The sequence below is a fragment of the Excalfactoria chinensis genome, chromosome 2 (assembly GCF_039878825.1).
Source record: "Excalfactoria chinensis isolate bCotChi1 chromosome 2, bCotChi1.hap2, whole genome shotgun sequence".
Classification (NCBI taxonomy): domain Eukaryota; kingdom Metazoa; phylum Chordata; class Aves; order Galliformes; family Phasianidae; genus Excalfactoria; species Excalfactoria chinensis.
The window spans coordinates 112001244-112018853 of record NC_092826.1 but is presented as its reverse complement, the minus strand read 5'-3'; the positions used below and the strand labels follow the sequence as shown (position 1 = coordinate 112018853).

The 17610-nt window shown below is 40.4% G+C and overlaps 1 protein-coding gene across 9 annotated transcripts in view; it reads right to left on the bottom strand.

Annotated features, from left to right (window-relative positions):
- The window catches only part of RARB (retinoic acid receptor beta), a 317775-nt gene that overhangs the window by 59556 nt on the left and 240609 nt on the right, over nt 1–17610 (bottom strand). For all 9 annotated transcript variants that reach the window (XM_072327968.1, XM_072327970.1, XM_072327969.1 and 6 more), the window contains one exon: nt 7351–7499. In XM_072327968.1, coding sequence (XP_072184069.1) covers nt 7351–7499 — 149 coding nt within the window. The remainder of the gene's footprint in view (nt 1–7350; nt 7500–17610) is intronic.

Here is a 17610-nt window from a genome sequence, read left to right as displayed (position 1 = left end):
ATTTTGCATGGAAAAAGAGTGCAAGATGTAGTCCAAATGATTGCATGTCACTATGTGACAGCTTATGCCAAATAAGAGAGTTGCTTCCAATTCCTGTTTCCACAGGACATTAGCCTTCATGCTAGCAAATAACTGGAACAGCATGGTTAACACAGTTATAAACTAATTTGGGATAATCTCTGCACTTTTATAGCATCAGCATCACTGCCAGAAACGAATTAAAATAATTAGTAAAAACAACTACATTCTCACAGCTTAACATGAACCCCTGGTCTGTGACTGAGGATAACTGGTACCCAGTGCAGCAGAGCGTCAGACATACAATCCATGACTCAAACCCAAAGCACTGGAAATCAAATACGACATTCAAATACTCAACTCTATGTTTATTTTTCTCATCTGTCATGGTTGGCAATTATTATTATTATTATTTTTTCTCCTTTTTGTGTCATTCACGAAAGCCAGAAAGGGATTTCAAAATATATGGTAGCACAAAACATTTGTACCTGATCCTGTCCTTTTCATGCCTATACTCCAGGTTTGTAGTACTGCATTTATATCACTTACAACTCCTTCAGCATCTTCCTGCACATGGTCCTGCTTCTTGCAAATGGCACTGCCTTCTGCAAACAAATAGCTCTGAACATTGCTGTACTGCAAAGTGCTCAGAGTTTAGGATCAGTTGGTATTAACAGTATGCAGAAACATAAGTCAAAATACATTTTTCATCTTCTGAAAAATGATAGTTGATATAGCTAAAACTAGGAGCAATTTTCCATGATTTGAGGAATTTTTCATAGCTGTGCATGAGTGACAGCATGCATCTCTACTGCCTGCACTGTCACTTACTAATGCAGCTTAAATGGAGACGAATACATCTTGATCATTCAAGCTGATCTATATTTTTCTTTGAACTGATGGAAGCTTTTACAGTGGCATTACTGCAAACAATATTACCTCTTTCCCTGATACAAATCATATGCTTTCTGTAATCAAACATTTGAGGCTTAGAAAAAAAGCATTTTCCACTTTACGTTTCTTACTTTTTCTTTCATTTGTAGGTGATTACAACATACCAGGAGAAACAAAAAACCCAAGCAAATTATAGAACATTGGCAAACTCATTTTAAGATGTTTGTTTTTATTTTTAGTGCTAGGTAACTCAGAAAATTCGATGTCTGGATCCTTAATTTCCAGTAAAGGGGCATAAATACAAGCAAAAATGTGATTTCATTGTAGCTGGAAGCTAACATGTGCAGAAGTGTGGATATCAAAAAGAAATGCTGCTTAAGATCCCTCTACAGTACCAGAACTGCCTAAAAAAATGCACATCTGTCCTCATATGATGCAATAGGCATTACTAAAAGAAAAAGGCATCTGTCTTGAAGGATACTGTTCCATAAACAGAACACTGATACAACAGTCCCTAAAATATTTTAGGCCACTCATCAGCATTTCCTGCAGACTAAAGCATATCCTTGCCACTCAACTCTAAATAAATCATATCAAAACATTTTCCACTTTCAGTCTGTATAATTTTAAAGTACGTTAGTTATTGACCCACAGAGGCCATGGATTCATGGACTGCAGCAGGGAAGCCACAAAAGTCTGAGAGTCCAGAGGGACAAAATCATGGAGGACATCCTGGATAATAAGATACAACTTATTATTTGGGTACCTAACCAAATGGCTCATGGGGACAGGCTGCTCCAGTGCAGATCTAATTTAGATGCTCTGAATGACTCAGCAGAGGAAGTTCTCTCTCTCCACTGACTGGAGAGGCTCAGAGCTAAGCCTTCCAAATTAGGTAACTGATTTTGGTCCCCCAGCTGAGTGATGGGGCTACCTCCCAGTGCACTGGTATGCAAGTAGGGAAGGTATGCCCCGGTGGCGCAGCGGTAGAATTCCCGTCTGCAACACCAGGGGGCCTGGGTTCGAATCCCCCCTGTGGAGCAGGGGGTAGAAGTGCCGCTCTGCTACACAGAGGGCTCGAATCCCGGGAGTTGGACTCGATGATCTCTAAGGTCCCTTCCAACTCGCACAATACTATGATACTATGATACTATGACTAGCAGTGTGACACCTTTTCTCCCATCATCCACATGGATTAGCAAATTTGGATAAAGCAAAAACTATTTAATTTTTTCCACTTCCCTTCCCTTCCCTTTCCTTCCCCTCCCTTCTCTTCCCTTCTCTTCCCTCTCCTCATCTTATGTGTACCTTATCTTTTTTTGAGTTAGTCCTACAGAATTATTGACCTAAATTTCACAGTTTATATCAATGCCTATTCTCCAAGCTGCTTCAAATCTTTGCAATTAAAAGAAAATAAGCATTTGATTCAGGAAGGAGTCATAGCTAAAGACCCCCGAAAATATGGTGGCTACCCTTTTAATTTAATGATCCTACATTAGGTGTATTTTCTTATGAAGACTCTGATGTTATTCTTTTACAATAAAAGATAATCTGTGAACACTCAGAAAATAATTAGTTTTTTCTACATTTTTGTCCATTTTTGGTGTTAGCACCAGCAATGGGCAGAGAGGCACCTTGATCATTCAGGCAAAACTGCTGGACCGTAAACCTTCTCTCTTGTTGCATTTCTCTTTTCTCTTTGGAACTCCTCTGGGTATCTTTGCTGCCCACTGAATTCAAACCAGGAATCCAGGCAGGGCTGCCAGCAGAGGAATGCTGTCTTTTAATGCTCCGAACAAGGGACAAGGCTTTAGGAGACAGCTGAATTTGCCAGAACATCGGCTTCTCCTCATTGCCCACACAATGATGGCATTGTATGAGAAACCAGCCCACCACACTCAATCTCTCTTCTTTGCAAACCCAGCTACAATGACGAGTAAAGTTAGGCCCAAAGAGTTGAGCATTCAGTGGCAGCCCTATAACCACTTGTACCAGCTGGATAAATCCAAGTTGCTCATTTTGTATGGAATTTGTTTGCATGCTATCTAGCAACACTCAGAGACCAGGAAAAAAGAAAGATTTTTTAAGTCTTCAACTGAGGTCATAAAGCACACAAATTCCAAAACCCGCCTCTGAAATGCCTGACAGTTTACAAAATGGAAAAGCTCTAAATAAGTTTAATATTGTAAATGTGTTGTATTTTTTACATAAAAAGATGGGTTGGCCCTGGAATTTCTACAGAACACAAGAACACTGTGAAGATTGGCTTGATTTTGAGATTTCAATATATACAAAGCCATTAGCAGGCTACAATGCACATCAGCCTTTTGCACTGTGACACTCAGAAAGCTGAGTGTAGATCCTGCGACAAACAGGACAACGTGTTGTGTGAGTTACAGAGCAGATCAGCAATGATATCATGGCATGATGTCTGAAAAACAGAGATGGAAATCTGCATCCACAGTAGCAGTCAGCAAAGCAAGAGGCACACCAGGTACAGACAGTAAGGGAAGAAGCTAGAGCGGGGAGTAGCTTAGGAAATTATCCATGGGCAGGTGACAGCCAAGAGTAGTTTAAAGTTTCCACTGTAATGTTTCCCTGATTCTCCAATGGAGCATCTCAATGTGATAATGGCCAGCCACAGCTCTCCAAAGGCTCATGGCTAGAAGGGTCTCCGTTGAGTACATGCCTTTCATTAGAAGAATATTGCTTTTGGCTCACAGGGCATTGGACTACTATAAAACGGTTCAGTATCTGATGCTTTTGGGACAGAAAATTAAGGAACTGAACCTCAGGGAACAGCATCAGCAAATGGATAAAAGAGTCATTTAGGGGGGGTGTTAAATAAACAGTAAGCTAAGTAAGAGGAGACTGTAAAGAGCCCTGAAAGCCAAGAAAATGAAAGGCTGCTGAACCAAAGGCAATAATAAACCCAAAATCTCAAGGACAGAAAGCTGTCTCTTTGCACTAGAAGGAGATGCTAATGATTATGTCGACGGCAGCTTCACAGCAACTCAGAGCAGAAAGACAAAGAAGGAGCAGACAGAAAACCAGAAGAAAACTAAGGGAGAGCTATCACAGAAAAACAAAAGGAACAGGGCCCCAATTAGAGAGAGAAATACTGTATGAGAGGAGTTTTCTATTGGTATTTCCCAGGAGAAACAAGACTGCCAGGAATCTGAAAGGAAAGGTAAATAAGTCAGAAAGGAAAAAGGCTTGAGAAAAGGATCTCAGATAAAAGTCCAAAGCAAGAGGAAAAAACAAATGAAGGTAAGGTCTAGTAAATCAGGTAAAGAAAGAAATGTAACACAGCGATAAGTAAGTGAGGTTACATCTCTGTGTCCCATCATATTTCAAAATGTTGGTTAACTGCAGTGAAATTGCAAATACTGTAAATATTTGCAAGAAAATGAAGTCCTTTTGAAACTGCATAGAAATATGTGTTCAGGAAAAGGAAAAATAAATATATGTGTTTGTTAATGAGAAGAACGGCTATAACATGAATTCTTATTATCATTTTCTGACTTATCAGAGAAGCAGTGTGAAACTACAACACTGTGCTGAGTAGAAGCCTCCAGTGGAACTTGTACTTTCCCATAAACCAGGGTTAACCAACTGAAAAACAGAGATCCACAGAAGATGAGACTTCTCCAATAGTAATGGTCAATTATGAGTGTTTATTTAAACTCACAAAATAACTGGATAGATTTTTGCACAAGGGCAAAGAGAAGTGAGAAGACAGAACTGACAGCTGGAACAGGATGAAGGTAGACTTGGGTACAGGTGGGAGCTTAGGTGGTTAGAAAGCTGCAAGGAGGCAGCTTTCGAGAGGTACAGAAGCAAACAGAGCAAAGATAAAGAAAAATAAGCTAAGCAGTTTAAAAGGACTATAAAAGGGTAATGGTCTTTGGAGAAAAAAGTAGAAACTGTCAGCATAAACATTTCTGCAGCTCTTCTTTGGTGTTTTGGTCACATATCACTGTCTGCTGTTATCTAGCACATCCCTTCTGTTGATCTGAAAGCTCAAACAGCTCTGAACAGCAAACACAGCACTTGACTGCCCATTGGCTGGCTCACCACGTTATTTGCCAGCCCCTAGCATTCGCTAAGGAAGGTGATTCGAAAAGTGGCACAAACTTCTAAAATCCTAGTCACACATGTTAAAGAGCTAGTGTCAGCTAATCCAAATATTACCAGTTGTAAGCAGTCACATTATTGATTTGGAATCCTTTTTGTTTCTTGTACACTTGGAGGCTTTATATGTAATTCATCTCTTAAAAAAAAAGAAAGGAAGAAAGGAAGAAAGGAAAGAAGGAAAGAAGGAAGAAAGGAAAGAAGGAAGGAAGGAAGGAAGGCAGGATGGAAGGAAGGCAGGAAGGAAGGCAGGAAGGAAGGAAGGAAGGCAGGAAGGCAGGAAGGAAGGCAGGAAGGCAGGAAGGCAGGAAGGCAGGAAGGCAGGAAGGAAGGAAGGAAGGAAGGAAGGAAGGAAGGAAGGAAGGAAGGAAGGCAGGAAGGCAGGAAGGAAGGCAGGAAGGCAGGAAGGCAGGAAGGCAGGAAGGCAGGAAGGAAGGAAGGAAGGAAGGAAGGAAGGCAGGAAGGCAGGAAGGAAGGCAGGAAGGCAGGAAGGCAGGAAGGCAGGAAGGCAGGAAGGAAGGAAGGAAGGAAGGAAGGAAGGAAGGAAGGAAGGAAGAAAGGAAGGAAGGAAGGAAGGAAGGAAGGAAGGAAGGAAGGAAGGAAGGAAGGAAGGAAGGAAGGAAGGAAGGAAGGAAGGAAGGAAGGAAGGAAGGAAGGAAGGAAGGAAGGAAGGAAAAGACTGAAAAAGCCTGCAGCTACTGCTAACTGCTGAATTATCCTATTCTACAAATTAGTAAATACATGAACACAATTTTGTTGGTGAATGGCAGTGAATAACAGCTACCACCTTACAAGATGGATTTCTTCATGTATTTTGACAAGTGTGGTCTTAATTATTTACAAAAACGCTTTGCAGTATGCCAATAAAAGCCCCACCGTATATCCTAGCATATTTTTCAAAACTAATGAAGTCTTAGGAACACGTGACCTTTCTGCCACAGTCTGCAATTACACCTGTGCTTAGAGTAAGTCTGTAGGTGAGCAAATGACACCACCATCGTGTGTTAGCATCTGTGTATGATGAGACCCCCCATTAAATGAATCAGGCGGGGCATATTCTTACCATAGCTTTTCTCATAATTCAATAGTTCTGTGGCATGTAAAAGAAACCATAGATAAAAATAATATCCAAGGAAGATCTCAATATGAAAAAGAGATTCTAAAGCAGAGATGTGTTTCAATGGTTACTTTCACTGTCTCAGTATGTGAGGTTATAAAACAGAGGGAAAACCAGATTCTCATCCAATAGTTTTCTGCCTAAAGACACAAACCCAGAACTATGATACATTTAATGTCACTACAAAAGGCCAGTGGCATGGAAGATGTTGCAGGATGAAAGGATAAAGTAAAAATGCCTAACTAACTGCATAGTATCTGAAGGTGTTATTATTCTTGATACAAATAAACCAGCAAAATATCTTATACTACTTATTCTAGTAACTTTATTAACATGTACACAGTAGCAGTCATATTTTCATCAGGCCTTAGGATTTTCACTGCACTAAGCACTAGACAACTATTCTGATCTGAAGGATTAAAAGTACAGATATTATTATTAGAAAAGAACATCATATCAGGGTACCATAACTAATAAGGACAACCACAAGACCATTTGAGACATATTTTTCTTTATCACTTTTTGCACTACATTTTTCCTTGCACACATGCTGTTCACTGTGTATTCACTTTGACTACACCATATATACATGGTTTTGTTGCTATTGCTTCTCTGATATGTATCTCATCTTTAAATATATCCTCTACTTTGGAACTGCATATCATATTACTGCATCCTACGGAACATTCATTCATACTCTGACAATCGTGGCACTAGAAAGTAGCTAGCAGATGTGCCAGCACTGCCAGATTACATTTTGTGAATGCCATTCTGCTAATCTTCAAACTCACAATTTGATTTGAAATTAGTTAGTTAGACTCTGCCAAAAATTTCCAGATAATCATGTCCTTCTCCCACAGAAAAAGCAAGGCTCAGAGCAGACAGTGACCATATGAGTTCTCAAGGTACAGTTATAAATGGATAATGAAGAGCCTTACAGCATTATCACTTTTTATTTGATTAACTCTGCATCTGCAACCACGTTCTGATGTTAGTCAATGCTTATGGAAGCCCCTGAAAGACGTACTTTGGCAGGAGTTACAGAGGAAAAGAATTCCAGGAACGATGGTCATTTATTTGGCTTTACTCAAGGATCAGAATTTATTCACACAAGCAACTTCATTGCCTAGCCCCTCCCAAAACCAAAATGCATTACTATAAAAAGAAAGGGAGACAGTGGCACTCACCTTGCATCCCTCACAAGCACTGACACCATAGTGATATCCAGATGATTTGTCTTGACAGACAAAACAGGGCTTGTAAACACGCGGGGGTGGAAGAGGTGAAGGAGGGCTTGGAACAAGTTCCTCAGAACTGGTGCTCTGAGTTTCAACTGCTAAAAAGAAAAACAAGGAATATAAATGAATGACTCATGAATGAATTTCAAGTAATCAGTCATTTACTGTATTACTATGATCAAACTGACCCATACCTGTCTTTGCTAAATAAAAAACTAGAAACAAAAAGATAACTAGTGACAGAACTATATGAACTATATGTTACACACTCAACAGTGTATTTTAAACTATCTGGGATGTGAAGTGTCGTGTTCTAGCTACTAAACACCAAACAAGCTTCATCTCACTTCAGATATACAGCTTAATTATCTTACAAGGCCCCAGAAATGGAAAGACTTGGGCTCGCATTTTGTTTTTAGCATACTGAATTACATGAGATCCATGTGTGTATGCTGGACATCAAACTTAAATGGAAAACTGAGGCATGCGTGCTTCCAATCCACCACTAGTCTTGGAAGAGCTCTTATATCTTATGCCATTGTCTACAAAAGGTAACATTTTCCATGTGCAATTCTGCCACAAAAAGATACAAAAATGGATCAGGACATATGTAAAGAGGTGAATGAATAAGACCCGAAGCAAAAATTATCTGAATAAGTAATTTTTGTTGTTGTTCATCAGTAAAACCAACACAATCCAGGAACACTTCCTTATCAACTCTACAATTGCTAACATCAGGAAACCTCTCTGAGAAAAAGCTATTAGATATTATGACCCCATGTCCTTTATTGCCTTAATATTTCTGGATAGCCATTTGTTTTGAACTTGCTAGAGAGCCAGTCATCCTTTTCGGTGAGAGGACATGAAAGCTCTACGATGTGAGATAAGACACTAGATCTTTTCAGAACATCTGCATTAGTTTTCTGTGATATGCTGTCATCATTCCTCACATTTATTGTAGATGTGCAATACATTTTCATGTTTCACCTAGCTGTTCTGCTGCTCCTCAAATAAATCCCTCCAACTTTTCAACAGACACACAGAAATGACAGAATCTGTGAACTCAGATCTATCCAGAAATATTAGGCACTATCTGCACAGCTGAATCTCCAGAGCACTAACAGCAGGCCCTAAAGAATATTACTCAATGGAAAATCTGAGACAAGATTTACTATACATGATATTTTTTAGATTACTGAGATGATACATTTCTATTAAACCTATGATTCATTGTCAACTCGTGTTCCTCAAAATTCAGAGAGGATCACAGCATGTGATACAACTTCCAATTACTCATTAGGGAAGGGACAATTTCTGCCATTTTTACTTGGGTTAAACTACCATCAACTTCAAGGACACATTTTTTAGAAGAAAATAAATGCTGGAGTAAAGTGTAAAGGGCACTGATTCTAAGCGCAGAAGTATCTTTTCAACAGGACCAATTTATTTATATATGTAACAATAGGAAGGTTTTTGTGGAAAAAACAGAAAAGTAAAATAACATGTGGCTCAATGAATCATGATGTTAAAACAATGTCCAGAACTATACTTAACTGTCTCAGCATTAAACATGCTGAACCTTGACAAATCAAGTATCTACAGCTTCCTACTGGCCCAAGAAAATTTTAATGAGATTTTTTGTTAATGAAAAAAGAAGTGAGAACAATCATTTCTTCTCAGTAGTAATTTTTGGTATTTAAGAGAGACACGGAGTGCTCCGTTATTGATTTCTGCACAGTCATCCTGCTTAAATCAATAATCTATTAGTACTTCTAAATTAAAGTTAGATTCATCAAATGCCCTTGAGAGTCCTCAAACATTCTGCGTCTTATTTCACGCTAGCACAAGTATTATAGTGGTTTCCAATCAGTCTCCGAATGATAAAATTTTAGTTTAAAACTCTAATATCAGCAGACAATGTGTTTCGTATTAGCTCATTCAATTCTCCCAGTCAATCTGAAAGGCGGTTTTTAGGCTTCCCTTGGGAAAACAAAGTTGTGTCATTCAATAAAACAACCACACTCCTGCAGTCCTTCTGTGATTTTGGTTTGTGAAAAGCAGCCTATGAGGAATAATGCCGATACACTTCTGTTTTTTCAACAACCTCATTGTAAACAAGCTCCAGCACCTAATAGTGATGTTCAGAGTGTAAGCCATATGTACAGTGCAGGTCTGTCAGGCACTGGCCAAGCACCAGCAACCTGGGTTGCTCAGAAGAGATAAAGCAACCAGCTCAGTCCATAAAGGAAGAAAGAAGAAGTGGTCAACAACTGACGATCTGAAGGTACCATTGCAGATTTACTTTTTTTTTCTGGAAAACTTGAAAAGATATATGAGAGTGAAAAGCCCAGGGAAAACCAGAAGATGCGCCCCCAAACACTCAGATAGATATACTACTGGAAAAGCTGAACCTACTTGATACAGTACTTGTGTCAAATGAACAACTGCCTGGAGAGTTTGGGAATGTTTGGTCCTAGGCAAGATGTATGAGGTTTCTGGAGCAGGCTCCAACTCTGCTTACACAAACTCTACTCCTAGTTGGCTTCTGATTTGCTGTTCTTCCTTGGAAATAGGCTTTTAAAATCTGTATTTGAAAATGTATGTACTACCAGCATGGAAATGCAGAAATCAGGTGCAGAAGCCTGTAGTAACTGAAGCTCACTGGGTTTTGTGAGCTACTTTTATGTCACATGAAAGGCTACTGGAAGACCAGCATCGGAACTCATTTTCATCTATGCCTGCCAGCACATGAAAGCTAAAAAACAAACCAAAAAATAAAAAGAGGTGGAGAGGGGGACACAGATGGCATTTCCAAAAAGTCTTAGAATTTTAGGAACAATTCAGTCAAAGCATCTTCTTCTGATGCCCTGCAGCCTCATCCTGTGGGCTGTGACATCACCCACCTGAGAAAACAGAGCCCCAGCACAGCACAGAGCACCTGAATGCTGCCCAAGCACACAGGGGCCGGCAAACAATAGGTCACTTCACCATTCCTAAGATGTCTGAAATATTTCTAAAGGTTAGATAAAGTGGCAGATAAGATCTTGAAAAGCACAGCGTGCTTTGTGAGAGCTAATTTACTGCCAGCTAAACCATGTTGACAGATAGAGGTATTTCACTTTGTGACCAAGTAGAAGCAGGCATTATGAAATGCCTTTCGTTTCACCAAGAACCTCGATTATTAAGCTAGTATGTTAGCACACACTTTGGACAGTTGAGTCTTAAAAGAATAAGAAGTTGTAAAGCAAATGGCATTTCCTGGATAGCCTCGAGGGAATTGTGAATACTGAGCTCAGGGTCCCTGGTGGGAAGCAGCAATTTCAGCTAATTAGGGTGAATAGCAAAGTGTTGCATTTGGTCAAAACATTCTGTTAACCCTCATTTTTGTTGGCACCAACAAGAGTCTGGATTTTTTGCTTTTTTTTTTGCTTTTTTTTTTTTTTTTTTATGAATTCTCTGCAGGAGTGCAAGGCACACAGCTCACATACATTAGGCAGAAAGTCAAAGGAAACGCCAAAGTTCAACTAAAGTACAAGTAATTAGAACCAGATTTTCTGCTGCTTGTATGTGTGCATTTGATTGTAGAAGTTATTTATAAGCCTCCAAACATTTGAAAAAATAACTATATACTGTAGATCATTTAATTTTTATGTCTAGTCTGGAAAAAAAAAAAAAAAAAGTCTGCTTTTAATCATCTTCCAGGAAAGAGCCAGGAACTGGGAAAGCGGGTCTCAATTGTTTCAATACAAATTTCTCTCTTTCATGTGCCACATAAAACTATACTATAAAATTAAATCCAAAATATCATTGACTCAACCCCCTGCCCCAATTTTTTTTTTAATAAAAAACCTCTTTGAATTTGTCATGCTTAAATAGTTTGCATTGTTACGAGGGTGTTTTTTTTTTAAACTGTTGTTTGGAAGACAGACAAGAGAGGGGGAAAAAAAAAAGTGCGAGAGAAAGAAAACATTATGGTGGAGACTTGCCAGCCTTGACTTAGTAACCTGGCCATGACCCTCCAGTGAGTGTGTGTTTGACCCGGTCACACATGACTCTGGCTGCGGACTGTTGCTGGGTTATAAGTCCCAGATATTTTTACCATATATACAACAGGTGCAGATCAGAGACAACAGAAAGACAAAAACAAAGTCTTCGCTTTGCGTGAAGACGCTGATTTTCTCTCTTTCAAAGCAAACAGCAAAAACAAAGAAGTCGGGGTACTGTTTCACTTTATTGACATCTCTGTACTCGATCGCTGTTCTACATGAGAATTTACTGCAGGGAGGTCGAGTGGGCTGAGGACAGGAAGCAAGGAAAAGGCTCAGGGGAAACAACATGCCAAATGTTGATCAACTTGCATTGAGTTACCAAACTGTCACATCCAAACCACAATCAAAAATCTTCCCCTGTATGGCTAGGTATGCTCTGAGGTTCAGGAAGGAATGTTTTTTATTAGAGAGAACACAACATACCTGGATTATAAAACATAGGCTGTCACAATAACTCCAGATTGAGATATTACTATCAGAGTTTTCAGAAGTACTTAAGAAAATGTCTTTCACATTTTAGGGTTTCATTTTTATTACTTGTGTCTTGCTAACTCTGCACATCTGTCTTAAAGCCATGATGTTAAATGTAAGTTATTCTACTTTAATTCCTCATTACAATTTTTCTAGCTTAAATTTTAATCAAGCCATAGCTCAACTCTACGGGACAGTCTAGGTCTTAAAAGGCACGTTTTGGCCTTGAAAGACGAAAAAACATCCAACTCTTCAGGTTTGGTTTTACTATAAAAAAGGGTCTTTTCCAACAGGGACATCAAAAGTCTGTACTTTATGATTTGGCTTTTACTTGAGGGTGCCTAATCCCAAACGATCTCTTCATTATTTAAAAAGCCAAGAGTACCGTGTACAGTTTGGGAATCCTACAGCACAACTGTACAGGCTTACAAGAAGTAGAGGTTGTGGAGATCAAAAGTCCAAGTTACAAGTTCTAACTAATAGACAAACCACCACAAGGTCACCCAGAAGGTGCCTCAACCAAGGTCATTTTCAGAGTCATTCCTATGGCACAGCTCCTGCTGCCAACATCTATCTCAGATAAGGTGCAAGCCCTGATAGGGGCAGCCCACTTGGCAGAAATCTCTAAAGCTGAAGTGCTTTTGCTGTTAGGACTTTTGTCAGTAAAGCAGTGATAGGACAGCTGGCTCCTGTCCAGCCACAGCTGGGAGAAGAGTGGTCCTGCTGAACTCTGTCCCCAGCCTAGCAAGTACAAGGAATAGTTAAGCACATGCTTTGATATTCTTACTCTAATGAAGTTCCAGCTACAAATTTGGCTGCACTCCACTGAAGACAAGCACACAATCAAGACAGTATTTGCTTCCCCCTACCCTTCTGCATCTCAAGTGTTTAGACTTCAAGATGCTTTGGGGCAGGCCACTGGTTGGCCTTTCATCAACAAAAATGCAAGGTTTCAATTGCAGATGTGTAATATTAACCAGCAGAGTAAAGTAACTTAAGTCAATGGAGTCAGTGGATACTGGTCTCAGCCATATGACAGCAGGATAGCTGACGTCTTTATTTGTGTCAGGTGATTAGGGCCAAAACGTAAAATTCAGCTTCTTACTACCAGCACAGCAGAGCTATCTGGATGTGGTTGCAGTAAATCAGAAAGCAACACTGTCTACCGGTTGCTTATCCTTTTCTTCCAGTCTAATACAATTTCTGTTCCTCAACAGCATACTCCCTTTTACATTTGCTGAACAGATTCAGTATTCCCACAAACATCTTCTCTCGGTTGCCCAGTGAAAGATGGGTATGTTTTGGCAATACCCTTTTCTGTTCCACCACAAATAGTCTGGTCTCTTAATTAATCCATTTGTTAAGCAAGCAGATTGAGTTACCTGACTTCACAGTGCCATATACCCTCCAAGGGCCCCACATGCCAGAGGCCTTCCCAACTGACATTGCTGCACAGATCTGCCCCCTCCACCCACCCGCTGGCACACAGCAAGGCCTGCAGTACTCCTGACCCTGCCATATTTAGCGGCATGAGACCCTGCTCTGCACTACCTATCTAATCTACAGGCATGGTCTCTGATGCTCCAGTACTTGAATATCCCATGAGCACTCATATGTTTATCTTTGTAACACCCAAGTGGGATAAGGAAAGGGCTATTCTTTTTACTTCAGAGATGGGAAACAGAAGCACTGACAGCCTAACAACTTGATTTGCCTAAGTCTTAAATTCCTGGAAAAAATGCAAGCAGTACCCAACTGGAATTTTCAACAGCAACTGAGAGCCCAACTGACTGTAGCTCTCACATTGCCTTCCAAATGCAACCTTACATATCTTGCCTGAAGTTACAGATGGTATACAACACAGGGCAGGGAACATAATTAAATCAGCGCTCAGTAGCTCTAACAGGGGACACCTCTGAGGCACTGCCTAGTTCCCGAGTCTGAGCATGCATCCCACTCAGCGGTCAGCTGCAACATTAGGGGCCTTCTGTCTGCAAGAGCCACCAACACTGCTGGCAGGAGCTCAGGGAGGCTGGTGAGAGGCTCATCTACACTTGGTGACTTCCACAGACAACTGACAATCAACTTTCAGCAAAATGACCACACCACATATTCAACTACACAGGAAAGTTCTAGCAGCAAGCAGTCTGTCCTGAGAGAATCACAGATTAGCTGAGGTGGGAAGGGACCACTGGGTCTTATCAGGCCCAGCCCCTGCTAAAGCAGGGACGCTCAGAGTAGATTGACCAGGACCATGCCCAAGCAGCTTCTGATTACCTCCAAGAGGCAAACTCTCTGGACAGCCCATGCCAGAGCTCAGTCATCCCTCACCAAGAGGTGTTTTTCTAATGTTCAGACAGTGCCTGATGCATTTGTTTGTGCCCTTCACCTCCTGATTCTTGTCCCCACACATGGTTGTTACTCAGCAACCCCCATGCTTGGGTGCTTTGTCCCCACACAGGCAGAAGCAACAATAGAAGCTGACACAACAATCTGTACACATGGCTCTACTGTCCAAGCCACCAGGAGACTCATCTACCACCAAGACATAAACTGGAATCTACCAGGATAGAAGAAAAGTGTCTGTGTTACATTCTGAGCTCATCTGGTCTGGAAATCACCAATGTGCCCGACCATATATTTCTGAATAAAAACCATTTCCTGAAATTGCTGCATGTCATGCCCTGAAAGTGTTCTGGAGGTGAGCTGTAACTGCATGCACCTCTAGTGCTCCTCCTACAAAATTACTCCACTCACACATTAATTGCAGTGTGCAGGACAGCAAGGGGGCTGCAGCCATGCTGTAAGAGCACATTTAAGCTTTGTAGGTTTGCTCAGCATGCTCAAACAAGAGCAACTTCTACTCCAGAACTGCTGGCTTTGCAAAGCCTGATTCATCAAGTCCCGCATCCACTAAAAATATGGGGAATTGGGTCTATCTAATACATCTAATACAGGAGATTTATGTTCATCTGACTTCCTCAAAGAAAATGATACTGTTCTGGGGTCTGTATTTTTTAACATTTGTGTCAGCACAGCAGTTGTACATTTGGTTTTATCCATATGGGTAGCTACAGAGACACGTTTACACTTGACAACTGTAGGTGGAAGCTTGCCATGATTAATCGTATTAGAGGCAAGAACTACATCTGGTTAAACCAGTGCTACTCTCAGGACAGACTTAATGATGCGCTAGGAACTGAGAACAGGAGTGTCTTTCGCTAAATAAATGGTTGGACAGACACCAGGAGGTGTTTCTGGGAGAGCGGGGGTGAAAGCAAACATGCAGACAGGATGGCCAGAGGGGCTGCGGGCATGGTGGAGCTTACAGGGCAGCGGCTCATCAGTTTGTATTAAGAGCCAACCTTCAGAATGAAAAAGAAAACATGTTACAGGGAGAAAAACAAATCGTATGGAAAACTGAAGAAAAACATCCGAAAGATGCTAGCTCCGTGGTTTTATCAGGTCAGTGATTTTCCGCCTGGCCACTACCATGCAGAATTCCATCAATCTGGAGTGAATTTTTCATATCACTGTAAAATTGAAAAATAGGATCTTCTTTACCAAAGACAATCATGCTCCCATTTGCGCAAAGTTCCATTTTCCTTTGAAAATGAGCTTTTCTTACAAGTGGGGCTCTGCTGGCTTCCCCAGTGAATTCCCAAGGTCAGATCCTCATCTGGAGCAAAGCGGCACAGGCAAAGCAGCTGCAGTGGCTTAGAAAGGGCGGACTCAGGCCTCTTTATTTATGAAAACAGAGCCTCTTTCTGTGACCTATTGATAAAACTGTGTCACAAATTTAGCATGTTTTCCCTGCAGGATCAATAATCAGAAAAAGTCACACTTTGAGGGATAAAACACTTAAAAATAGCAGAGGTGAGATTCTTTTCTTCAGACCAGTTTTACAGTGCCATAAACACACCAATTCCAAGAAGTACCCTTGATTTGTAAACATATAAAATGGAGAAAGCTCAAATCCAGTCCCTTCAATAATAAATACAAATTGCAAGGATAACGAAATCGTTACTGCAATCTCTATACACATCCAGATATTTTACTAAGTCATAAAGTCCTCATTTATAGTTATCAAAAAGCTTTACAGTACTTTGAGCACTTTTCTTTTACTTTCTGATCTTTTCAAGCATCCAAACTGAATAATCCAGAGCTTTATGCTACAGGAATGAAGGAATGATTTCATTCCAGAAAGCTGACCTCTTATCCAAGTTGGTATTAGGTTTCAGTATTACTGTATCTGCCAAATAAATTTATTTTCTATATATTCAGCGTGTTCTTATGGCACTATTTTCTTGTTTTGTTTTTTTTTGCTGTGGCTTGAATCCAGCAAGAAAATGAGTGTTTTCATATCTTTAATCATGTACTACTTTTATACAGTTGTTCAGTACCACACAGACATAATGAAACTGTTGTACTCGCCGATGCCCTAAAACTGACTCGCTATGCAGTATTTTACATGTAATTTTATTTCTCAAACTCTAGGACCATCAATTTAAGCCATTTTGATCTTCAGGTATTTTTAGGTCTTAAAATTAATAGAGTGACTCAGCAAGAGTCAATTCATTGATCAAAACTATTTCAAGTAAGTACAGTCCAGTTAAAATGCTTATCATCCCAATTAATTTGTATTACAGCCACACTGCTGGATATCACTAATTGATTTATGTACCCTCCTTTCTATTCCCATTTACAAGGGCAATTATGAACTCTATCACATATGTTTAAATGGGTTATATTACGATAATATCTAGAAGCTGGACTGCTGAGCTTGAAGTCCTTAAGAACAGGTGAACTCTTCTTTAATGGGCCCGCTATCAATCTGCTACAAACAGCCCATAACCTTTGAGGCAGAACACGACACTAATATTTCAGTTTTCATGGGCAGTTTGGGGTTGATTCCAATGATGAGCTCAAATGGTATTTTTAATTGTTTTAAAAATGGCATATTATAGGCAGCAATAAACACTTACAAATCAGTATTATACCAGCCACTGCTCTCTGGAAAGCATGGTTTCTATAAACAAGTTAAAACGCATACATCTGTAAATAATAAGTATAAGTATGCTGCATTTAATGAATAAGGGCACTAAAAGAAATTGAACAGTAGGGGTTCAGCAATTAGAGTAACTGCCCATTTTATTAAAAATGTATTGTTTCCAGCTTTCACTTTAGAAGGCTCTTATTGCTTTGCTAATTCTGAGTTTTGATATCCTTAGAAAAGGAGGCCTGCCCTTTATTCTCTTTGACAGTCTCATCACACAGTCCCTCGCCTCCTTTTACAAGGCATCAGACAACTATTAAGCTTATCTCACTGCTTGAGATCTCACTCTTGGGCCCTTGCTGCAGATTTTTTGGCATGATGCCGCTCAGAGGTATGTTTCTTCTTCAAGTATGAATCTGCTGAACCAGCAAACCCCAAGAAGCAGCCACCCACAGCCCATTTACAGGGCTGCAGCTTCCCAGCCCTCCAGCAGAGCAGAGGGAGGAACATGTGTCCAGCTTCTCTGCAATGACCCCTGCAAAAGCAGGGCCATTTGCTGAGGATGGCGATGCTTGGGGCTGTGAAATGGAGCCGTGCATTTCCTCTTGCAATGGAGCAGCAGCCTCCTGCAGAGGACAAGACAGAGCAAACCGAGAAAGGTAACCTGTTTGAAAGGTAGTTCTAAAGCAAGGA